We start from the raw sequence: 25,455 nt of genomic DNA, 5'->3' as shown, positions 1-25,455 counted from the left end.
GCAGCCTGCCTCTGAACACGCTGCTACATATATGCTATAATTCTATAAGCGAGGGTTAAGACGTAATCACCTGGAAACACAAAGGGCTGTCTCTGTGTCAGCACACTGCTGTTATTCCTGTCCTGAAACAAGGCACTAGTATATGCATGGCATGGGATATGCTATGACACAGCTATGGTTATCAAACGTGTCATCTCTGACACGTTACAAACTTCAGAAAGAGTCTGGTAATTGCTCACTGGACTCCAGCCGCCAGGAGCACGTCTGGCTGTGATGGGTGCCTGTTCTGACCTTGTCCCATGTGCTCTCATTACCTGTGTGTCTGGTGGGAGGAATTAGCATCTGCCCACACGGTTGTACAGCATGTCGTATTGTGCTGGGAGCTGTCATTCGGAGAAGTACATTTTTGGTATAAAATACAATATCAACAGATTGCTCTTAAACTGCTGCTTTTCCTTTGTGTTCTGGGAGAGTAATTTGCATGTGATTGAGAGAGAGCTGAGCACCTCGTTTGCAGGTGGGGATGGGAAACATGAAGCTTCTTTTGAATCTGCAAGAAAGGAATACATCACTTTACTTAAAAATGTGTATCCTTGATGTCCTTCCTAGGGGATGGAGCTGTCTGGTAGTCCCGAAGTTCTTCTGCCATTACTGTCACTTCTGTTGCTGGTTATTCCAGAGACTCAGGTAGAGCTCCTGTTTGATTGGGGTTCATTTGTCTCTCTTCTAAAACCTTGCTCAAAAAAGTCCTCAGAGGCAGGAAATTGCACTCATTATTTCTAAATGCCATGAAGAATGCTCGTGTCCTTTGTATGTTTTCCTTGCCATCCACTATCTTCCCACTGCTGGTGGGATATCCACCTGTTCACTTGGTGGGTAAGAAATGGGATTCTAAATTGGCAGAAAAATAACTCTCTAACGAAAGAAACATCACTAAAGCCTTTAAGGCCAGATAGAGTGAGTTAATATAGCCCGGATTCCTGCTGTGATAAGGCAAGGAATGAGATCTTTTCATTGCAGCAGAGCACCAGCTGTGTTTAAGTTGAGAGCAGCTTTGATAATTATTTTCAGTACTCCCGAGTTTACACGCTCACAAGGTTTGCCTTGACAATTGCTGTGTCTCAGGGAGACACAAGTTAAGGTGCCTCATACTTGCTACAGGTAATCTGAGCAAGAGGATCTAAGACATCGTTCTCTTATTCCTTCTGTCTCTCTCCCTGCTCTAAGTCAGCTGCTGACAAAATCACTTTGCAGTGCACTTCAGGTTTGAATGACAGCTCTTATTCTCCCCTGTTTGATCTCAGCCACTCAGGATGTGTGTCCCCTTGTCCACGGCATTACTAGCAGACTACTTGGGGTAAAGCTTAGTGTGGATGGGTTGGTGGGGAGCACGGTAGGACCTTGTAGAGACTGGGAGGCTGGTGGGCAGCATGCAATGGGAGAGGCAGTCCTGCTTGGTCAGCAGGCAGCAGCTCTTGGACTGTGGCTACAGCAGAGGCCTGTGAGCCCAAGCCTTTGCTCTGGGAGCTTCCAAAGACCAAGTGTTTTACTTCTGAGGTTTGCCCTGAAATGAAAGCTAGCATTTCAGAATGCTCTAAAATCCACTTAGGACTTGGTTTTAGAAGTATTGACCAGGAAATTCATGGTCATCAGTCAGGAGGCAAAAATCAAAACCTTACCAATTATTTGAGCTTCTTACTCATATCTGATGTGATAAGGCTCGGAAAGTTACATGGTCATGCTTTCTCCAGTCACTTGTCACTTTCTTCCTGTCATTTCAGTGTGAGTTTGTTTAAGATTTTTTGGTTGTTCCTCATGCTTTTTGGTACAGGACTTTGAAGACAAAGTAGTCAGGGAAGCAAGAAGAGTCGTATGGGATCAGAGCAGAAGGCGGTGGGGGTAAGGAAAGCTCAAGAGCAAGGGCTGTGCCTCTTTATCCTTTGAGGCAATGCTGACTTGAATGTTGCAAGGCCACAGCTGATGACTGCTGATAGAACAAACACCGCATTGAACATCAGATTCCACATCCACAGTTATTTCTGAGAATTGGGTTTCCAAGAATGAGTGTCACACAGCTAACATGCTCACAGAGGGGCAGCCTGCTCTGTCCCTGTACACAAGCCCAACTATCAGTTTGCTGCTGGTTTACCAGTTGGGAGAGGGCGTTTTCATCCCCTATCCCACACTTTCTCTAGCAGCAGAAAATATGCAGGCTCATCCTTCACCTAATGGTGAGAGCAGGAGAAAGCTCTTTTCCCAGAGATGAATTTGAGCCAATGGTTTGGTGCCAGGTTTTGGGCTCTTAACATCTGGTTCTAACAAAGTGATTTGAGCCATGTCCTGCATAATGTGGCCTTCCAGTTGGAAGGAGGATTGGTGATGAAGAGCGGGGTTGGACCAGGCAACAAGAGACGTGAGACAAAGAAAACAAGGCAAAAACTAAAGCATAGCCAGCCCACGCTTTGGCAGGGGAGCCTGTGTCAGAAGCCTGGAGTATATGGTTTTAGTCTGTGCTTCTTGGCAATCAGAAGTTTAGATTTGCACTGTTTTTCCACATTTTAGCTCAGGTTTTACATATCCCTACATCTTTGGAGAATATGCAAGTGCCTTAACCGTGCATCATTCCAATGGCTGTTTGGGTACTTGCGGTGAGGGGAGCTAGAAAATGTTTACAGCTTGTAATAACTGCACCAAATAAAACCAAGAGTCATATCATCTGACGATGTGACAATGGACCAGATTTTGAGAGACCCTTCTAAAATACCTTACTTTGCCTATGAAAGACACATTGGATTCTTTCCCAGCGCTGCCTGGACCTGTATTGATTTTTGCTAGGAAAGAGTAACATCAGACATACATCCATGCTGAGTGCCTGATTCAGACTTCCCTTTAGCTGTGGTTTCCTTTCCATCAGTGGGCCAAACACCAAGTCACCCCAAGGTAAGTGAGAGGAGACATCTTTTCAGTGCCTTGCTTACAAAGATGATGCCCGATGCACAAAGTCTAACTCTCAAATATTTTCCAGAAATCTTTTCCTTTGTCTTTTAGAAATCTCTCTCATGGTAGTGAGAATACCATGAAGCAGGCAGATGGAAAAAGAACTGACAATCAAATTGTTTAATTCTTAATATGATTTCCTCTCAGGTGAACTCTCTCTTCAGGACTAACTGTATCTGACTGCTCTTAACTCAGGCATCAGACCTCAGTTACTGTCAGCAATACGGGCACAATACGAACTTCAAGGCTTCCAGGTTTATGTTTATGTAATAGCAAGAACACGTTTGAAAGCTTCTACCTTCAGAAGGAGATGAATAAATGTAAATTTTCATCATCTCTAAGCATATGGCAGAAGAATTTGCAGTTTAGAGAATGTTACCATCGCAGTGAGTGAAATGATGCTGTGGGGGTGAGGGAAGAGAAACACAAGTTTGGAGACACAGCTTTGTTTCTACCTCCCCAAGACGATGTGGAAAAGTTATGTGCTCTCTCCCATGTCAGGTCACCCATTGTAAAGGTGGACAAATAATTTACCTAGTGGAGAGGAATCCTGAGGTTTCCACAGGGCACATCTGTCACATCTGACTTCCTAGTGACACAGGTCTGTGAAGAGCAGCAGCATCACAGCGTGTAAGAAAAGATTATTTCAGAGCGTAGTCACAGAAATGGCATAGTAAAGGTTAACTAAATAGAGCTTTTTTTTTTCTTTGCTACTGTGCATCTGTCTCTATCATCATTTTAATGTAATTTTCTACATCCGTTTATTTGTTGAGCATTAGCATCACAATAGATACCACACAAGCTGCCCATTTATAGACGAACTATACATCTAGCAGCTCTGTGTGTATAAAAGAAGTTTACAATACCACAAAATTAAAACACTTTTTGCAAACTAGTCCAGTCATCAAAGCCCTCATTCGTTTTGGTTTACGTCTATAAAAATGTACTGAGATCTAAATCTGTATGAGCACCAAAAGCGTGAGGTGGGAAAACCATTCTGCATTGTCACACTCACCCTGTTGCATCAAGTCACCCAGAGGGGCTGCCCCTGCAATCACCGCCAACCCTTCCCTACTACTCATCAGGTATATTTGAGCTCCTTTTTGTTTTCACTGTTGATGTGGCAAAGCACACAGTTGTACAGCTGAGAAAGGCAAAACTGGGGTGAGATGGAGGGAGAAGCGCTGAGAGTCAGAAGGTGTTGGCTCTGTTAAATAAGGTTAGTGCTAGACTGAGAATAAATCCTGTCTCTGAGGCAGGATTCAATTATCAGCCAGTAGACACAGACAATTTCCAGACTGCCATTCCTCAGCCAGGCAACCGTTAAGGCTTCTGCTGCCCACGGTCAAGCACCTTTACCTTAGAGCATCTATCCTAATGGTCACAGAAAGCCAGAGCATTAATGGTGTGAAATGCAGAAATAATAATGCATTCATACTCCTGAATGATTCAGGAAACGTGACTAGATACAAAGAGCTCAGAATTTGATAAATACTAATAATAGTGCAGCCCTACAAATGCATAATGACCAGGTGTGCTACAAAGAACTACTGCAGCGTACGTGAGACGACCAATTTGTCTTTACTCTGACATTCAGGTAATAACAAAAAAATCACAGCATGAAAGCTTTCCAGTGTCAAAATATAGACCAGAATAGTTTGGTTGGAAGGGACCATCAAAATTCCTGACCAGTTCAGGGCCAACCAGAAGTTAAAGCACACTGTTGAGTGCATTATCCAAACACCTCTGTGAGAGGCACGGGCATCAACCACATGTCTAGAGAGCTTATTCCACTGTCAGGCATTCTCTTGGGAATGAAGCTGTTCCTAATGTCCAGTCTGAAACTCTCATGGCACAGATCCATGCTGTTCCCATGCATCCTGCCATTGGTTTAACAGTGAAGGATGAAAGAACAGCTGAGCAGGAAGAACAAGTTCAGAGATCTGCAGGCATTAAATACTGCTCAGGTATAAAAGTGAGCCATCACCTTCACCAGAACCAGGCAGCATTTCAGCATGTCAGCCAAATAGCTCAGACATCTTTCTTCTGGCAGCTGCAGGATTTTCCTTTGCAATTTTTCTATGCATCCAGCAATGGAATATGCCAAGAGGCATTTGATTATTGTTGCAGTAGGTCAGATGAGAGCATTGCTCATTTTTTTTCCCCTCTCCTGCACCCCGTCTTCCTTATTATGAAGCTGGCTCCAGGACCAGATGTCAGATGAACTGAGAAAATAACCACGTTAACACTCACTCCATTGTCTGCAGAAGTTAATAGTTAATTGGATACTGTCAAGGTCCAGTTGGTAAACCCTCCTAGTGCAAATGTTCAATCTGAAAAAGCAAAGAGTAGAAAGTATAAGATAGCCCTCCCCAAATAAATGCCATTAAACTCATCTTGTAACACATTCTTTCCTCCAGCAGACTTCTCTCTCGTGACAAAAGCAGTTTCATGAAAAAATGTCTCCAATCAATTTTGTTTTTTCCAGGCACAGAAATGCAAAAATTCATATCCCCATGCAATACTAATCTATTCAAGTCAAACAGTGGCAGCTCTAATGTTTTTAGCTTGCTGGGATCCCTATAGAAATGCCTGTAGTAGATGTGTGCACTTGTGTACATGCAGTGCCAGCCTTTGTTAGAAAGTTATTGTACTAAATGTGTAAACGATAAAAAGGGGAACTGAAGCACAAACCTAACTTCTCACCACTCAGCATATAACACCACAGGGCAGCCAGATGTCAAGATCCTGCAAACTGCCTATATGCTCCTCCTGCCCTTCCACACAGTTGCACCAGCCCCTCAGCACAAACACAGAGGGCTACTCTGCAGGTCACCTAAAGGGAAAGAATAGTGCAACGTGTTTAAGCTTTGGTTAAAATATAATAACCTATGGAATCTTGTCCAATGCCACTTTTAAGACAGAATAACTAACAGGACTGATGTATGATTCATCAAGTTCTGATGGGGAACTGTTACCACTACACTCAAGGCAAGAGCCTTAACTCAGAGCAGAGATGTCTGCTAGATGTTTGGTCTCAATCAGGTGGAAGATTAGGAAAAAAGGGGAGGCGGTGAAGGGCTGGGCACCGTTAATCATGAGCACTTACATAAATGCCCAGTATGGCTCTTGCAAAGCAGAGAACTACCTACCATGACCTGAGAGTGCTGACTTTAATGGGACCTTGCAAACCCAAAAACACATCACTTGATGCAACTTCTGGAGCCCATGAAAGGAAGCATTGAAGAACAAGGTTTGCTTACTGAATGGAAACACTGCAGCACTCAGTAATGAACCACGGGATAGAGCTGCTGCTGACCTTTCCTCACTACTTGCACACCCCAGCAGTAATAGCTCTCAGGAGGAAAGTGGGTTTACTTCCACACCTCCCAGCTGTGCTTGTCACACAGCCTGCGGGGCAGCACATGTACTGCAGCAACACAGACACAGCCCCACTCCTGCAAGCAGCACAAAGGACAGAGGGCCCATTGAGTGGATGTGAGGAACAAGCTGTCCTTTAAGGAGTGCAGCTCTCAACAGACGCTCTGATTAGCACAACGCAAATTCATGGCCATCATCACCAGCCACTGAGCACACCACACAGCACAGGTAAGGGCCAGTCACTTGGCACCAATGAGCAGTGCAAGGAATACCCTGCTGAGCTCACCTGCGCTTCAGGGGGTATATATGAACATGTTACCCAGAGAGGTGGTGGACACCGTGTCCCTGGAAACATCTAAGATCAGGCTGGATGGGGCACTGAGAACCTAATGTATCTGGAGGAGTTCCTGTTCACTGCAGAAGAGTTGGACTAGATGGCCTTTAAGGGTCCCTGCTAATTCTAACGGTTCTATGACATACACCCTCACTCCGAAGGCCAAGGGCTTGACCCAGGTATCACCATGTACATCTCTGCCACCACCAAACTTAGCAATGGATCTCCTCCAGGAGCATACAAGAGGGTAAACAAGAGCTGCTGGAGAGGGTCCAGAGGAGAGCCACAAAGATGATCAGGGGGCTGCAGCACCTCCCCTACAAAGATGCGCTGAAGGAGCTGGGCTTGTTCAGCCTGGAGAAAGGAAGGCTGTGGGGTGACCTCACTGCAGGCTTTCAATACCTAAAGGGAGCCTACAAACAGGAGAAGATGGTTACAAAAAACTTTGAGAAATGTGATCTTAGTCAGTAAGTCTATAACAAACAGGAGGGGAATCAACTCTTTGAAAGGGTAGATAACAGCAGGACAAGGGGAAATGATTTCAAGTTGAGGGAGAGAAAATTTAGGTTGGATGTCAGGGGGAAGTTCTTTACAGAGAGAGTGTTGAGGTGCTGGAACAGGCTGCCCAGAGAGGTTGTGGATGCCCCGTCCCTGGAGGTGTTCAAGGCCAGGTTGGATGGCGCCCTGGGCAGCCTGGTCTAGTATTGAATGGGGAGGTTGGTGGCCCTGCATGTGGCAGGAGGGTTGGAGATTCATGAGCCTCGAGGTCCCTTCTGGCCCTGGCCATTCTGTGATTCGGTAAACAGTGAGATATTAGAACAGGTAACGTTTTTTTGACCATAATGGCCAAACTCCAGATATCGCAGCCCCAAATAAAACGATAATAAGTGACAACTACCAACTCACACCCACCCCGCTCTGACCCCAACGCGACCACTAAGGGAAGCCTCGCGAGACTGAGCTATTTATACCCACTGCCGAGGAGAGCGGCAGATGATGCAGCCAATGAGCGGCCCTTCTGGGAGAGGGCGGGGCTTCCGCGCCCGGGGGCGGGGCGGAGTTCCCGGCGCGTCGCTGACGAGGGGAGGGTAGGGGAGCGGCAGCTCCGGCGCCGGCCGAGGTAGTCGCTGGTGGTCGCTCTGCCGCCCGCGTCCCGGGGCTCCCCCTGCCGGAGGCAGCGCACAGGTGAGGTCTGCCCGTGACTGACACCCTCTTCCCTTACGTGCCTAGGGCGCCGGTTGCCAGCTCCGCGCTACCCTCGCAGACCGCCTTTTCCACTCCGTTCGTCATCTGCTCTGCTTTCGCGGGTCTGCGGGCGTCCTTCCCCTCCGCAGCCTCCCGCTCCGGGCTTCCCCGAGGGCAGGAGGTCGGGGCCGTACTCCCTGCTCCGCGTGCACCTGCATACAGCCGGACCTGCCGCTCGCGGCTCCTGGTGCCGCCCCCGCGCTCTGCCCCGCGCCGGGGTCCGGAGCGGCGCTGCTGCCCCCCCCCCTCCCCGCTGCGCTTCGCTGCTCGGGGAGCGCCGCGTTTCCCTCTGCGTTCGGTGCTCGCCCGCGGCTTGCAGCAGAGTTTGCGGTCCTTTTTCTTCCATTTCCCCTTTCCCCCGCCCCCCTCCTCCCAATCTCCGCAGCCGCAGCTGGCGGCGGCCAGTGCTGTCGTCCGCCGAGTAAACAGCGGCGGAGGAGAGCCCGACTCGCTCGGGACTCGCCGCTCGGAGAGCGAGGTCATCCTGCCACTGCCGCGGCGGGGGAACGGAGCAGTACGAGGGGTAGAAGCGGGTCGGTGCCCGCCGGTTTAGGGAGCGGGGCCGGATCTCGGCTGTATGCCCGGCTCCCTCAGGATGGCACCCTCTCTCGTCCTCTGCTGAGTCTGGCGTGCACCGCCAGGCACGGCGGAGCCTCTGCAGGGCACTGGTGTCTCTCGGGCTTTTTATGGTCTGCGGTTGGAAACGTGCTTCGCGCTTAGTGCAGAAGCAGCGGGGGACGGGCGGGAACTTCTCAGTTTATTTGAGGTGCGATTCGGCAGTGCCGGGTCCGTCCGGTACCTGTGGCCTGCGGGGCCCCTCCTGCGGTGGAAGAGATTCGAGTCACAGCAGAGCTGGGAAACGGAGAGTGGCTTTAGGTTGGCGAGGACCCGACGGATCGTCTGGCTCCGGTGTCACGGGCTTCTCATATCTGGTTGTGTGCTCCGTCGCCTCAGAGAGGATTGCCTCTCGGTTAAATTGGCTTAGTTTGGGCAGTGAATTATTGAGACAGTCTGAAGCGACCACCTATGGGTCAGATTGTTCGTGGGAGTGTGGGGTTTTGCTGGTTTAACGAGACCTGTTTCTGAAGGCTGGGATGGTTGTGGCACATGTGTGGCCTTGATGTGTGCCTTTTGGTTCAGTGAAATGCATGAAGGATGGTCTGAGTGTTGCTGGGCTGCTGCTGAGCTCTTGGAGCCTGTGGGTGAGAGGGCTGAAAGCAGACCAAGCCAACTCCAAACCCATGGGCATTATTCATTTGACACAGTTTTGTGCATACTTATAGCGAATGGAATTGTATTACTATCAAGAAATTATTTCTCACAGTTGTTTTAGGCTGCATCATCTTGTGGATTCAACTAGTGCAGTGAGAAGCCCTGATTGCAGCCTCTTGATTTTTGTTGCAGCAAATGTAGAAGTGATGCAAAGGCTTTCCAGCAAGGCGCTTCCCTTTTCTTCCATTACCAGACAGCATTTTTACTCTCCTGGCTGCCCCCTGTCTGCACGTTGGACCAGCTGTCTCTCTGGGATGATCCCATCTAGCTTGCAGCCTGCTCTTCTGTGCCCACCTGAGCTGCTTCAGCAGTGTGACTGCTGCTAGAACGGTGGTGAAGGCAGATGCCAGCTTGAGCATCCGTATTTCAGGGCTGCTTTACAGTATAAATTGTTAGTGTTGTTACCAGCAGTGTAGCCACTTATTCTGGTGGTCTGGGAATCGATGGAACCCTTCCCGCTCCATAAATCCCTGCAGACAGGCCTCGTGGAACTTTGGGGTTTTGTGGTTTCTTTCTTTCCTTTCCATTAAAGTTCATGCAGGCTTTTATCTTTGACCTAATTGCTGCTGCCTACCCCCCTAGCTCTGATAACATCCATCTCCTATTCAAGGTGCTGGTGATGCTGATACTTCCTGGCATGCTGTGCTCTCCCTGTTAGCTCTCTATAGGTCTCTCAGCTGTCTTTATCTTTCATTATGTTGAATTCAGGTTTCTGTATTGTAAAGCTTTTCACAGTCCTTTTTATTTCCGCTCATTACTTTGTTTCTTACTGAATTTGACTGGCTGCTTTGTCCTCTTCCCCGTAAGTGCATGTATTCTCTTCCTTGTATGTACTATGCGATCTCAAAGTTAATGTTTAAAGCCACAGACTTATCTGTGCATGCAGTTCCTCAAAACAAAGCATGTTACTGGCATGAAGCCTTATTATTATTATGGGGTAATCACAAAATTTATGCTCTTTTTATAACCTGCATGTTGTGGCCAAGGCTTGATTGCAGGGATGTGTACCTCATGCCTTTGTCGTTCCTTCCTTTCGTATGCTGACCAGGCCTGTTTGTTATGTCCCTATTGGCAAGCTGTTTGGGAAAGGTAGCTGGCCAGATATGACCTCAGGTACCAACATGATAAAGAGTCTTTTTCCCTGTTCTAAACATACCCAGGCAAGAGGGTGACAGAGATTGCTTGTGAGGGAAATTCAGAGCAAGTCTTTATTTATTGCAAGGCAGCAATCACAGGTAGTTTATGGTGGGGGGGGGAAAAATCAGACAGCCTCTTAAAAGAATATAAAATGCCTGAGCTACTGTAAATGTTACTTGAGCTGTCTGTAAATCAGTTCCCCATCCCCAGGTGTAAAGCAGGACACTGCTTAATTTATTTCTATGTTCTCAGTCTGTTAGAACTGTGCATTTAGGTGCTGTCTGCGTTTGGACAGCTGAGAGCTGAGGGTTTTCTTGTCCTGGGCTATGGGCCCTCCACCTGTGGTAAAAGTGACCTGTGGTTGACTGCTATGTTTTGGCCTTGTGCCGATGTGGTGAGGAGACAGGAGCGGTACGGATGCACTGTGGTGGTGCTGTGGGCTTTCTGGGTTGTTGCCAGCTGTTATGGATTGAACGGTCTCTGCGTGTGTGACAGCAGCCCATGCTGTTGCTGCAGCTAAATGAGGGGAAAAAAAAAAATAAATGATTGTGGCTGGATAAAGTGCTTTGGCACTGAACAGGAAGAGATGAATGATATATGTTTGTAAATGCTATTTAAAGCTCTGATCTCTCAGATCACCGGGGGCGGTTCTACTGCTGCATTTGCAGCCTCCACTCACTGATTTCAGAGAGGCTTTGTTAAAGTGAGTGCTTAGGAGTGGGGCTTTGGACTTGCTGGCTTCCTGAAAACCCTCTGGTATCTACTCGTCGCCTGCTGGAGGGATGTGTGCTGTTGCCTTGAGCTGTAGCCTGCTTTAGCAGGGGCTTAGACTCCATGGTCTCCAGAGGTCCTTTCCAACCTGTGTGCGTCCGTGATAAAATTCTAATGTAGGTGATGTGTATGTTTATCCTTCCATTACCAAAGTAATGTCAAGTACAACTCTTCCAGATACAAGCATTCCTAATGAAAAAGGGCAAACTAACCTAACAGGTGCTGTTCTCTGGGCTGAAAATGAGGCAGCAAGATAGGAGTGCGTGTAAACCACAATAACTAATGTGCACCTGTTTCTTTTCTGTATTTTGGTACACAGGGGACACCCGTAAGTATTTTTGGTCTAATCTATTGCCATCTTGTTTCCTTTGAATAGGAATAGAAGAGAGAGGACGTATCATTTATGAGAACCCTAAGAAAGTTTACAGCAGTGTGGAATGGATTGATTTGTGACACCTTTGATATGTGAGAGCTCTGCTTTGCGTTGGCCTGGCTGCTGCTGGTGGACCTGAGCTGACCTGATTGCAGCAAGCCCAACAAGACCGGTCCTCGTCGCTAACGGAACGTAACCAAGTGTGATGCTGCAATGAGATGAGGCTCCGAAATGGAACTGTGGCCACCGTGTTAGTTTTCATCACTACTTTCCTCAGTTTGTCCTGGTATACTGCGTGGCAAAATGGGAAAGGTAAGTAAAGGGCTCCAAAACTAAACAGGCTTCCACGTGGCTGTGTGGCTGAAGGATGGGTAGGGCAAACGTGCGCTTTGCTGCCGTGCATTAGCAATCTGTAAACTGCCTGTCCACCAGCAGGTGTTGCCTTGGTGAGAACTGAACACCCACCAGTAGATTCAGGAAAATTAACTTGGAGGGATCCTGGTTTGAAAAAAATAAGTAAATAAAAATAAACAAAAATGACTGAAGAAAAACAAATTCTGCTGCTAGAGGAAAGGGTCGGTCCAGGCTGAATAATCTTTTTGACCGTTTGTTTTTCGCGGTTAATGGGTGTTGGTAAAACAGCTGTTCTTTTTTCATTTTTTCTTTTTTGTTCTTTTTCCCATGTAACATATGGCCAATAGACCAGGCTGGACAGGGTTGTTTTTGGCACAGCGTTCTGTCTTCCCTAACGATTCGGTGATGGCAGTGGCGAATGCCAAGCAGCATTGTCCAAGGATTGTTCTTTCTTGCTGTCTTCGAAGGAAGTGTAAAATATTTCTTCTGAGCGTGGTATAGGGAGTAAAATAATATGAACAGACTGACTGCATGATGGGAAATGTATCCATTGTAATAATGTGAGCAATTTCATGAAAAAGTGACTATGTGCGTAATAGATTTTCATGGTTGAAAATGTTTGATCTTGTTGCATTCCATGTGAACCCTGAAAAAATCAGTTTTTCTGAGGGTCAGGACTGTTTACTCTTCTGATTTTTGTCTTTCTGTAAAGCAAATGAACTTATGCAGCGATGGCTGCTAGAAAAAGGTTAGATATTTTTTTCTTTTATAACCATTTGATCTGTGTCCTTCAAAGATCGAGTCAGCTTAAAGTGCACATTCTGTATCAAATGAGATTGCTACATGGTTTGTTCTGACTGTTCTGCTGAGAATATTATCTTCAGTTGTGCCTTGGGTCCAGTAAGAAAAGGCTGAGGTTTTTTGAGAATATTATTTGTTGTAGTGCAGCCAACTTGGATCCTTATTTAAGTGTGAAAGAATGAGAAGGATCTTTTGGGAGGAAGCAGGTGAGGTCTATGGCATATTGGCTTGGGTTTTTTGTTTTTAGTGTATTATTTGATACTAGTAGAGAAACAGCAGGTGCTACGTAGCCTGATCTCTGCTGTGGTGGTTGTTTGGTAGGCAGCCTTCTAACTGTGAGCATCATTAAAAATGTCACGTTCTTGGGGCTGGGGTCATATAGAGATCTTCTCATTGGGCAACAAAAGTGTAGAAGTGCAGAACACTGTCAAGAAAGTGATATTTGAATTGTATTGCAAGTAGCTTTTTAACTTTGGTTAATACAGCATTCATTCTCTGGTTAAATTTCATGTTCATAATTCTTCTTGAAGAACCTCGAAAAAAATTTTTGCTTTCACTTTGGGGCCGAGATGTATGTATCTGAAATTCTGTCTTTGTGGTGGTTGTTTTTCTTAATGTGGTGTATAAATCTTGCTCTCTTCATTCAAAGAATAATAAAATCTTAATTAAAGTAATCAACAAAAATCCATTGTCAAGAGAGTGCTATTGTCTATGGTGCTTGCTGACAGTTTAAGCTTGGTTGGTGAGACTGCTCTGTTATTTGTCTGTACTTCATTTTTTTTTTTTTTTTTTCTTCCCATTTGAATGCTCGGAATCAATACTTAATGGTAGTATAAGAGTTCTACACTTATCTTCCTCGAGGTCTTTCTTTTGAGCAATGAGATGGTAACTTGTTCAATAAAAACAGGTTTAACAAGACATCAGAAATACACTAATTATGAATAATGGTTATAGAACTATAACCTAGAAAACCCACTCTTCAGATATTGCTTCAAGACAAGTTTATACATAGAATATTGTTTCTGAAATTCTTTTTTGCTTGTGTAAGTTAATGAAATGTTGAACAGGTTGTATAAGCCCAAAGATCTGTATAAAGATCTGTAAAGCCCGGATCTGAGCTCGTTTCAGTACCACGTTTCAATTCACGCTTCTATACCAGTGGGAAAAGTTGAGGAACTAACAGTATCTGCTTAATAAGAATCCATATTTTTTTTTTTTTTTTTCAGCTTCCAACGTTCTGCTTATTTAATAAGCCTTGCAGAATGTTCTCTTAATTCATTGATGACTTCTTCATTATCAATTATTCAGAGGCTCAATTAGACGCAGATACGGCACTTGCTGTTCCTGTTCACTGGAAGTTTATGATGTGTCACGTGCTGTGATCATCTTTTGTTATTCGTTATGCTTATATGGCATACACTGGTTTCTTGAAGGTGTTTGTCAGTCTTTGGACAGCAAAGTAAATCCATCTGTATAACATATTAATTATATTTTTTTAAAACTAAGAGCAAGTGGTAGCCAAATAAATTTTGTCCCAGTGACCCAATAATCAGGTGATTCCTTTCAGAAGAACCAGGATCCTGAGTGACTGTAGTTAAAATGTAGAACCACTTATGGAATAAACACAAGTTTGGGAGAGTGTGATATCTTTGTTTATGATGTCTTCTTCTAACAAGCATAGCTGTCCCAGTCTACGTGATAAGTTTGCACTGCAACATGGTACAGGCTTTGCTGCTAATTTAAAGCACAAAAAATTTCTCTCAGTGGAACAGCTCTTTGCAGACTTTATGGACATGGTAGAAAGTTGATGGGAGGGTAAACTTTGTCTGAAGTGCTGTCACTGGAAACAGTATGAACCTCTCATAGGATGGATGATGTTTCTTGCATGAAGTTCCTGGTTATGTTTTTGTTTTTCGAGTTAACTGTATTTGAAGCAAGTTGACTGGGATACTTCTTGTCTTTGGCACATCTTTAAAATTAAGGCAAGACCTTTGTCATTTTCTACACCCATGTAGTGCCCAGAAGCACTGAAGTTGTAAGGAAGCAGTGCAGGCTGCAGGCCGTGAATGTACGTGGGAGAAACCTCTCTCTTTTGTGGGACTCACAAACAGGAACTGTAAGACTACTTTTTATGTGTTAAAAGTATGCTATGAACAGCTCATAAATGAGGCAGATACTGGAAAACAGATCTTACCAAAATTGATTCTTTTGATGCACATAAAGAGCACACCTAAAGAACCTGCTGTTATGTAATGTTCAGAGCTAGTTCAGCTTAATATGTCCTTGAATTCCTCCTAAGCAAGTGAAGGCAATTCCTCCTCCTCTTCTGCAAGTGGTAAATTCATGCTTAACACATCTACTTGGACTGAATTGTGCTTCCCAGTACTACTGACCTGCAGACTGCTGGTGTTTGACCAAGGGTGTTATGATAAAACCTGCTCACTGGATGAGAATGGCTGATATTGGTATGCTGATTTAAAATCATATGGGAGGATCTCAGAGAGGACTCTCACTTATGAGATGTTTAATCAGCTCCCTAGTTTGCCAAATATCCACTCATATTTAAATAATGGTGACTGTTTTGTGCTAAGCACAACCTTTTTTTCTCCTATGGAGCAAGAATGAGAAATAACTTGGTCCATATCATTGTAGAATCGTAGAATGTCCTGGGTTGAAAAGGACCATAGTGATTATCTGGTTTCAACCCCCCTGCTATGTGCAGGGTCACCAACCAGCAGACCAGGCTGCCCAGAGCCACATCCAGCCTGGCCTTGAATGCCTCCAGGGATGGGGCATCCACAGCCTCCTTGGGCAACCTGTTCAGTGCATCACCACCCTCTGTGTAAAAAAAAAAAAAAAACTTCCTCCTAATATCTAACCTGAACCTTCCTGTGTCAGTTTAAAACCATTCCCTCTTATCCTGTCACTATCCACTCTTGTAAACAGCTGCTCCCCCTCCTGTTTATACACTCACGTCAAGCATTGGAAGGCCACAATGAGGTCTTCCTGGAATATAATGAAACTGTTGTCTTCTTTCTCCTCTGCCTTCATACCCCTGGAATTCCCACACTGATTCTTAGCCACAGTAATCTTAAGTGCTGAAAAAAAGTCAAAACTTCAAGACAAGAGTAGGACAATCTAACTTAACCTAAAATAAAGGCAGCAGCCAGTGATGGGAGGCTTTGGAATAAGAAGCAGGAATTAGTTCCCAGAAGGAGAAAAGTCCTATAGAGCCACTGAGGAGATAGAGCAGGGAGGAGAGGATTATTTTTTTTCTTGGCAGTGATTATGCATATATTCTCCTTAAAAATAGAACAGAAATCTAAGAGATGCATGTTAGTATTTTGCAACTGTAACCCACTATAGTTTGTGCTTTGATCCTAAGAGAAACTGTTATGTGAGTAAATGCTGATTGCAGTCCTATGACTACACATTCTGATTTTCAATTGTGCTAATTTTCCAACAATATGAATAAAGATACTTCAACCAAAGAAGTTAAAATGTCTGCAAAATGGGAAGAGTAGTGGCAAGGGAAAGGAAGGAGTGGGATGCTAGAGAAGGTCGTACATTTAACAATTTTTACTGATCAACTTTTTTGAGCAAGAGGAGAGATGATTTTCTTCTTCTTTTCTCTTAAGTAGAAAGGAAATGTTGGCTTCATTTGGAAATTCTGTTGCAGATCTCTCAGGAGCTGAAGTTGAAACAGTAGCATCAGCGCACAGATATTACTCTGGTTGCTATCTGAAGCATGCTACGAACTTGGTTTTCCAAAGCTGACCAAGTGGCACGTAGCTTACTGGTAGTGAAACTATCAGTTGAATTGCATTAAGGCCAGTCAGGAATGCAGGTTTGAAATGGTTACTGTGACTTATGTGCAGGTACTGATCGTGCTTTTACAGATGAATTGAGCGGAAGAGGTATATATGCCTGCTGCTCAGGTGTTTAGGTCTGCAGGATCTCTGTGTCTGTGGGGTCTGTTGCAGTAGTACTATTGACACCAGTGATTCTGAGCTGCTCTGGAAAGGGTCACAGCCAAAGGAGCTTTTGCAGCACTTCTCTGTCCTTTTGTCTTGTTTGTAAAATGCCAGCTAGGTTAGCATCGCGGTTGATGGGATTCTAAAACTTGGTTGCTGCTAGCATTTAATAAGGCTAACCTCAGCCAACAGCTTGAGGTACTGCTCTCCATTGCAATGCAACCCTCAGACATGGGGGAAGCCAATGCTTTTGCTCTGCATGGGTTCTTTTAATAGCTCTTCAGCCTGAGTTCTCCGTGCTTGCATGACTCCTCCAAAATTCTCCTGCTCTCATGCAGAGACTATCCCTTAGGCAGCTCAGGAAAGACTTGCATTTGACACAGCTGCTTGTACATGAACAGCTCTACTGTAAAATATATAACTACAAATGTATCTGTGTGCTAAGTTATATTTGCAATGGATTTCTTGTTAGTAATATTTTCCCATAGTAGATACTAGCTGACACATTAAGTGAGCAAGAAAGGCTTCACAATGGTCTGTTCTGGTGCTTGTTGGTATTTTCGTTAGTGAATCTGGGGGATGAAAGGGAAGAAGTGCTTCAAACAGCAGCATGCTGGCAGATAGCCTGAGAGAATTAAGTTTAAAGCAATTTATGCAAACCAGAGAGCTAGTCAAGAAGGGCAGTGAGTGGAAGGAGGGTTGGGATGAGTGCTGCTGAAGATAGGTGAAAGCGTCCCAGACAAACAACAGGATGCAGTAATGGAGGGGAGAAGGAAATTCACGCACACAGAATAGGGTAGAAACTTGATGTTAGGATTCTGGTTAGGAATGACAGTTTACTGTAAGTCACTTGCTAAACATGACATCACATTATTGTAGAATTGAAAGCAAACTTAGCAGAAAAGGGGTGATAATGAAGTACGCAAAGGAAGTATGCTATCTCAGCAAGACACAGGAAGTGTTTTTTCTGCTCTGCTTGGTGCTGTTTCTGTTTCTGGGTGGTGCACTGTGAAGAAAAGAGGCTCGGTAGCTGAGGTTCAAAGAAGCAACAAGTGACCAAAGATCAAAAAATCTATCTATACAGTAGGGTAAGTTGATGTACTGGCATTACTTAACTTAAAGGGAAGGTATGAAAAGAGAAACATGAAGATAATTTTCAGTATTAGAAGAATTCCTGAAAAAATAAAGGATGCAGTTTGTTGTTCATGATCACTTTGGATGATAGAGTATATTGGACTGAAATTGGAATGGAGAGTGAGGTGAGATAGTAGAAAGTTTAGGTAAGGGCAAGTGTACTTACATACCACAGTAGACTCTTGGAAGGAGTGACGAACTTCCCTTGTAGGCATTTTCAAGAACAGGTTACACTGGTGATTTCAAGACAGACACACCTGTTTGATATCAAAAGTTGATATCAAGGAGACTCAGTTGACTAGCGCAAGTGCAAGCCATGCTGGTTTTTAAAGCCAATATGACAACCCCAAAGTAAAGCTCAGATAGGGAAGGCGTTCTGGGGTGTTATGGCCAAGCCTGGAGCCCCCAGTGCAAAAAGGGTGTGGAGCTGTTGGGGCAGGTCCAGAGGAGGGCCACAAATATAATCAGAGGGCTGAAGCAGCTCTCCTATGAAGCAAGATTGAGGGAGTTGAGCTTGTTTAGCTTGGAGAAGACAAGACTCCAGGGAGACCTCATTGTGGCCTTCCAATACTTGAATGGAGCTTTCTGTCAGGATTGAAACTAACTTTTTATGTGGTCTAATAGCATCAGGACAAAGAGAAATGGCTTTAAATTAAAAGAGAGGAGATTTTCTTCCTAACATCGAGCCTAATTTTTTTGCTCAGAGGATGGTGAGGCGCTGGAACAGGGTGCCTAGAGAGGTTGTGGATGCCCCATCTCTGGAAGCATTTAAGGCCAGGTTGGATGGGATTTTGAACAGCCTGTTGTAGCGGTTGGCAACTCTGCCCATGGCAAGGGGTTGGAGTTCGATGATCTTTAAGTTCTCCTCCTGCCTTAAGGAGGAGAGCTTCTGTGTTCTCAATCAATCTATGATTGTATCAATTCTATTATTGTATTCTACAATTCTGTGATGTACAGCTGGCAGGAATAATCTAACTTTGAGCTAGCTGTGTTGCTGAAAGTAGTCCTGAGAAGTTGGGGGCTGGGCTAGATGATCCCTAAAAGACCCTTCCAACTTGTTTGTATGAGGTCTGTTTCACCTTGGCTAAGTTTCTCTTTTTTTGCTAAGACTGACATGCCAGTGCATTTAATCACTAAATAATATTGATGCTTGCGTAAGATATGCAGAAGTTGTTCTTTATTATTTTCAACATTTGGTCCTTTAAAAGTACACAAAATGTTGACTCATATTTTGGTAGATTCACATAGTTTTTTATTATTGTTGTCCTCTGACTTTTCTATGCCTAGGGACCTTTGAAGTACTCTGTTAGAAAAATCTCAGAATTTCTTGGTTTTATTTTTAAGTGTGTTTTCCTCCCCCTCACTGCCTCTCAAGTATCCTGTTTGATAGCCCTATTCCTGCTGTGTAATCACAACTTTATTTGCTGTCTGGACAATGGAAAAGCCTATTTCTTTATGATGGAGTCTTTGGATTAGAATCCTGTAAGCTGTTTCTTTTCAGGATGAGATACTGGTAAGTCTATAATTTAGTTTTGTTTATAACGCACTATGTTTTGTTTTTCTGAACATGCTAGAAAGTGAATAGAAAGTGTTTTCTTTCCTCACGGTGAAAGGCTTTATTCCAGCTAGTCTCTCCCTAAAAAGTAATTACTCTAAATGGTCTCTTAGTGCTGTACTTCCAACTGCTTTTCTGGTCGTCTTCTTGGCTTTCATGCAGCTTTCTGTCTATTTCTGCTGATGCTTCCCACAGGCGTGCCACCCATCCATCTAGCAGTAAACAACAAACCGTATTTTTGCTTGCAGCTATATATATATTTACTATTTTATTCTCAAAAATAATTTACAAGTTTCTATGCTTACCGTACATAGATGTTGCTGTTGTGGCCCACTGATGCATCATGTTTTTGTGTATCAACATCACGAATATGCAAGTTTCCTCAGATGCTTCAGGGATGGGCTGAACTAGATTTCTTTTCCATTACTATATACTGGCAAGGTAATTGTTTCAATAACAGTCCTCTTAATTGTACAGCCCCTAGAGAAAAACTGTAGAAGTAGTGTTGAAGTGAGATTTGAATATAACAAGTGTGATGGCATCACACTTGACTTACGGGCGGTGCTGATTTGCAGCAACATGAGAGTTTGATAAAACTGATTGTAAGGTGTGGGTACCTTGTTTGTTTATTTGCAAGGAAGGCAAGTTAGAATCTGTGCTTGGAAACTAAGCTTGTTCGGCAGTTACTGGTGCACAGAGAAGCAAGGAGCATCTACTAGCAAGTGCAGAAACAGTAATCAAACTTCTACAGCACTTGCATTTTGTACCCAAGCTGGTGAGAGTTTCTATTAGTTTTAGCTCCTAGAGATAGCACTGGAGTGGTAGCTCTCTTCTGTTATCTTCTGTTAGATCAGTTTTCTCCAAGTGTATTAGGATGGTAAACAGTAATGACTGATCCACAGCTAACTAGTTTTATTTTAATTTAGGAAGCTGGGTGTTCTTGCTGTAGTTTCTGGTTTGTAACTGTATGTATTGCTGGTTTCTGAAGGAAGAGAAATGAATGGTTTAAAGTAAGTGTCTTGGTTTACATGTACAGGTTCTCCCAGACAGGTATTGACAATTCTGTAGTAGAAACAAATAATGTTATGGTTCTCAAAAGCCTTCAGGCTGTCAGAACTGAAAGGTTGCTTTTTCTTCCTGTGGCATGGTTTTATTTTCCAGCATTCTTTCTTTTCTGTGCTACATCGATCTGTGGCTGAGTTAGTCCATCTAAGAACATACTGTATCTTGACTCTTAGAGTCTGAGCTCTGAATAATCAACAGTGCCTGAACATACCACATGAATAATGACTCTTGGAGGAGGTTTGGGGTACCTGGGTTTTGGTGGACGTGACTTCTTTATGAAAATCTGGCCTGGGCAGAAATCCTTCAGGTGTATAATCTATTTCACCCAGATGAGTGGGTGCTATTGCACTGGTATCCTCCTGCTGACCAGATGGCTGTGTAACTGTAAGTCCTGATTGTGTGCACAGTGTGTGATACCTTTGAGAAGTTTAGTGCAAGTGTGTATTTGTGATAAGTAGTTATTGAGCAATTGTACAATAGCTCCAGTGCTTCAGGGATGAGCAAGGGGGTCAACTGCTCAGCTACTGCCCTCTTGGCTGGCATATGTGCTGTGAGTCGTGCTCAGGAGGATGTACAGAGTGCACGTGTCAGAGGTTTTGTTTGCATGTAAGCAGCAAGGTTAAACATTTTTGCTTTGCACAAATGTATCTGTTGATCAGGGAGGCTCTCAACAGAAACACCGGCGACCTTTCTGAAACTCCCATGTGAAGACACGTGCTGGTGTAGTAACTGTTCTCTCTTCAGCTGAAATGGGACATATGCATTCAGAGGTAGAGATGGCCTTTGTAGGTCAGGGTTTGTTTTCCCTCGTCCTCCTCTGCCGTGCTTTATTGGGCTGGCAGTTGTATACAAAAAAAAATATGCATTTTAAAGTGTTTCTGTGTGCTGTAAAAGTAGACTAATTCCTTGTCCTGTTTACAAGGACATTGGTCCTTGTGTATTTACAACACATTGGTTTAAATTTAGCTGTATTTAACTTGGAAGAAATTTTGAACATGAAAAGATCTACAACTGAACAGGAGGCTTTACTCTGTCTTGTGTTTTGAAGATGAGTTGCATCAGGTTTTGTGGTATTTTAGCTATGTGCAGCTTGCAGTGATCAAAGGATTGAAATGGGTGAGGTTGAGAGTTTTCATCTGTGTAGCAAAAAAAAAAAAAAAAAAAAAAAAAAAAAAAAAAAACACGTCCTTATAGTCAGTATCTCATTACAAGTAGTACCCATGTCTAAGTTGTTCACCAGTGAAGTTGGTGATGAACTATGGACTCAGGTAACAAAGAAAGGATGGCTGTCGTTGATCTTTTCAAGAGCTGTGATGTCTTTGCAGCTCCTTTGGCCTAGCTGGTGTTCAAAGGCAGATGCTGTTACTGTGTGCAGGCCATCCCTGAGGGGCAGTATGAAGAGCTGTGTGTCAATGCAGGACCAAAGGCAGAATGCTGGATCTTCAGGCTGGGACTCTTGGGGCAGAGGAATGGGGGTTTCTGGGGTTTGGGAGGGAGTTTTGGGAGGAGCTTGGCCCACTGGGGTTCCTGTCCCCGGGAGTGAGAAGCTGTGGAAACAGTGGTAGGAAAACAAATGCGTGGAGCCTGTGTGGCTGCAGTATCTCAGTTGGGGTTTGGGTGTTCCCTCCCCACCCCGTGATGTTGGCTTTGACCAGCCACACGCCGTCACTGGAGCACAAGGTGAGGAAAGGAGCACTGCTTCAGTTAAGACTCCAGCAGATGTTTGCACATAAATTATGAATGCTGTTTTTCTTGATTGTTCATGATGCTGCTGGTTAAATGCAGCTTCAAAGTGTAGGATAAACTGCTGCTGTTTGAGAAGTTATAGATACTTTTTTTTTTTTTTTTTTTTTTTCCTAAAGGAAAAAAACAGCTAAGCTATTTCCATTACGGTGTGTAAGGGAAACTGTAGGGTTGGTGGCTGATGCAACTGGCTCTACTTTTCATCATCACTGATTAAAAAGTTGCACAGCAGATTGCTTTTATATACTGAATACTGGCATTCAGAGTGATGAGATAATAACATTTCTACCCTATGGATGTATTGATCTGCAGCTTTCAGAAATAAAATGCAACTTTACATCCACAATGTTTGTAATGCAAAAAGACTCTCTTAGGGAAAAGAAAAACAACCACACACAACAGAACAACAGCAACAATGAAATCTTTCCCATAACAGAAGATTAAAATATTCTATTTCCATTCAGTTTTATTTAGGTGTAGTCATCTGATGTTTCTTGCATCTCTACTTCTGTGGGGATAACTCCTGAACTTTGCTAGATTTTCCACAAATCTTTGTTTCTTGGTTTTAGAAGAGACCAATATGGAAGCTGAATTGTGCTCAAATCCTTTACTCATTTGAAGTACAAAAGGAGCCACAGTTCCCTGGGGCATTGTAGCATCACAAACTGATGTTGAATAATACTGAGAAACGGTAGTGTGATGGAAAAATAGTAAAAAATAATTAACATATAATAATTAATAAATAGGTTTGGGACAGTTAAACCAAAATGTTGATTTTCGTTATTGAATATTTTGGTGACTTTTTTTTTTTTTTTTTTTTTTGTGAAAAGCATAATCTTTCTGCTTCTTATTCAAGAAATTTATTCCAATGGCTTTAATCAAGTATAACTAGAAACCAGGTAGCATCTTCTCTAACCTTGTGTTTACAGTTTCATTTGCCACGGTTGGCATTCTGATCTGTTGCAATACATTATGTATTCTGGTGTTTGCAGATGACATAAAATTGAATACGTTCCTCCTGCCCCACCAGGAGTTTTAACCTTGTGCTTATTTTGTTTTTAATCATATGGAAGTTAAGTCTGTGAAATAATGGCAAAAAAAAACCAACAAACAAAACCTGCATTGATTCCACGATAGAATTGAGGCTAGACTGATTCTGAGAGTCCAGCTAGGGTTGAATTTTTAATTGCTCTAATGCCATAATTATAGGCTTGAGCTACATCAGTGCTCACAGTTGCAGAGCGGTTAGTGTGATTATCATCTCTAAGCCTGGGTACCTGATTCTGTGTTTTTCCAAGTAGAACCTCATCTGTGTGTATTGTAGTGCTCCCACTAAGTAGTATTTAAGTCTGTCATCAATATTCTCCTAATTATAGTTATTTAAAACATATGGGTATTCCAGAACAAAGAGGACTTGCACCTTATTCTCAGTTCTTAACCAAGGATCTTTGATTTCATCCTTTGAATTGGGTTGTCCCTCAGCTCTGGGCACCATGGGAGGCACTGGCTGTGGCTTTGGTTCCAGCTGTGTAGTTAATGGTGTGGTGCTGTTAACAGCACAATTTACTCATGCAACCAGAGCTGGAAAAGGGAAAAGCAAACTCATTTCAGATTAGGTGTTGTTGATTTTTTTTTTTTTTTTTTTTTTTTTTTTTTGAGATTTCCAATATGTGTTACATTATAAATATAGGAAGTAATGTATAACCCTTGACTAAAACTCAATCTATCTAATTTTAAAATACAGTTAACTGTATGGAAAAGGATTTAAAAAAAATAAATAAATGTAGATTCAGTTAATGACTGGCTGCTGTTACCAAGGTGTGAGTGGCAGTCAAGCTTTCTCTGATCCTAATCGATTTAGAAAATTGGTTTCCTGTTTGTGAACACTGGTTTGGATAACAAAGGCACAACAAAATGTTTTCACTGTGAACTTTGTGAAGACTGCTTTTTTTCCTCTTTCAAATCCCTTTTCCAGTCAAGACCATTACAAGGAAAGTCAATAACTCCGGTTTCATTAATTCAACTGTGTTAGAGAACGCTGTGTTTAGTAAATTAAATTGAAACTTCAATACCTTTATAAGAAGGTATGTAGAGAAAAACAAGGTATTTATTATGTATCCGTACGTTATATGTATTTAGAACCAAAACAACAACACTCCAGGAACTTGAGACCTCTCAGTAGAATGTGTTCTCGATTATTATAGAACACAGAGTGATGTACTTGTTCATCAAAAGGAGCTGACAATACAGGTGATTGAGTTCCGAGGAGGAACATGAGATGTCACAGATGATCACGTGTAGTAAAGCTAACTGAGAGGGGTTGAGTTACCTGAAGGACAGTAGTTACTCTTGTTTACACTCTCAGCAGATGTCTCTGTGTACTTCAGGTGAAAGAGGTGTCTCTTCTTTTAATCAGGTGAGAATTGGCAGTGCTGCACCAGGGTTAATTTTAGGGGTTGTACTGTAATATCAACATTAAGTATCTCATAGATTGTTATAAAGCCACACTTGGAGTCTTGTGCAGAGAGAAGAAGTAGGGTTTTTATGAAGGTTGTTTAAAGATGATGCTTTTCTTCAGACACTAAAGAATTAATACCCAAATTACACAAAATCTTTGGATTACGTGCTCACCTGAACTCTTTTATTAATTTCTTAAAATGAACATTTTGTGTTGAGTGTATCTACAGCAGAAATTTGATATTTTTTTTTCTTGATCTGCTTTACTTTTGGGAATAGAATATGTGTAGTTCCTATTTATTCTTGCTGTTTCTGCATAGGTCGGAGATGTGTTAAACACTGGTTACTTCTTGTGGGACTGATTTAGCATATGATTTCAGAGACCTTCCCTTTAAAGAAGAAATGACTGAGTTGACAGTGCTTCTGAGCACGAGGAGTTAAACAAAAACAAACCAAAAACAACAACATAAAAGTTGGAATCTAAAAAGCTCTGAGGATTATATTTGTCCTTGAAGACCTGGGCAGTGTTGTTTACTAGGCAAGGAAGACTAAATTAGTTAGGTTAGCATTTAGGTCAGGACAAAGCAATTGCAAATGTGAATATATATTTTTTGCCATTGCTGTAGCTTATTATTCTTTCTGTTTAAAAGAAGCCCAGCTCCTGTGTTGTCAGTAGCTCTTCTCAGACAAATCATGTGTTTAATTATCCTTATTGTCTGAAGCCAATGCACAGACAGAATACCATATGCTTCTGTTGACTTGACCTCTTTTAGTTGTGGGAGTCTGGATTTCTGATACATTATTCTTTCTATTCCTTGTGTTTAAAATAATGTCAGACCCTCTGTCGGAGTGTAGACTGGTG

The 25,455-nt window shown here is 43.2% G+C and overlaps 1 protein-coding gene across 3 annotated transcripts in view; it reads left to right on the top strand.

The window, feature by feature from the left end:
• Positions 1 to 7,811: 7,811 nt before the first annotated feature.
• Positions 7,812 to 25,455, top strand: part of MGAT4A (alpha-1,3-mannosyl-glycoprotein 4-beta-N-acetylglucosaminyltransferase A) — a 77,569-nt gene continuing 59,925 nt past the window's right edge. For 2 of the 3 annotated variants that reach the window (XM_042809859.1, XM_042809856.1), the window contains exons 1-2: positions 7,812 to 7,897; positions 11,514 to 11,822. In XM_042809859.1, coding sequence (XP_042665793.1) covers positions 11,729 to 11,822 — 94 coding nt within the window. In that variant the 5' untranslated portion in view covers positions 7,812 to 7,897; positions 11,514 to 11,728. Of the gene's footprint in view, positions 7,903 to 11,513; positions 11,823 to 25,455 lie in introns of all 3 variants that reach the window. The other variant, XM_042809858.1, reaches the window with a different exon arrangement.

Source organism: Centrocercus urophasianus, unplaced genomic scaffold (assembly GCF_019232065.1).
Source record: "Centrocercus urophasianus isolate 14NV4802_14NV808 unplaced genomic scaffold, USGS_Curo_1.0 seq_12, whole genome shotgun sequence".
Taxonomy (NCBI): domain Eukaryota; kingdom Metazoa; phylum Chordata; class Aves; order Galliformes; family Phasianidae; genus Centrocercus; species Centrocercus urophasianus.
This window is presented reverse-complemented; position numbering and strand designations above follow the sequence as displayed.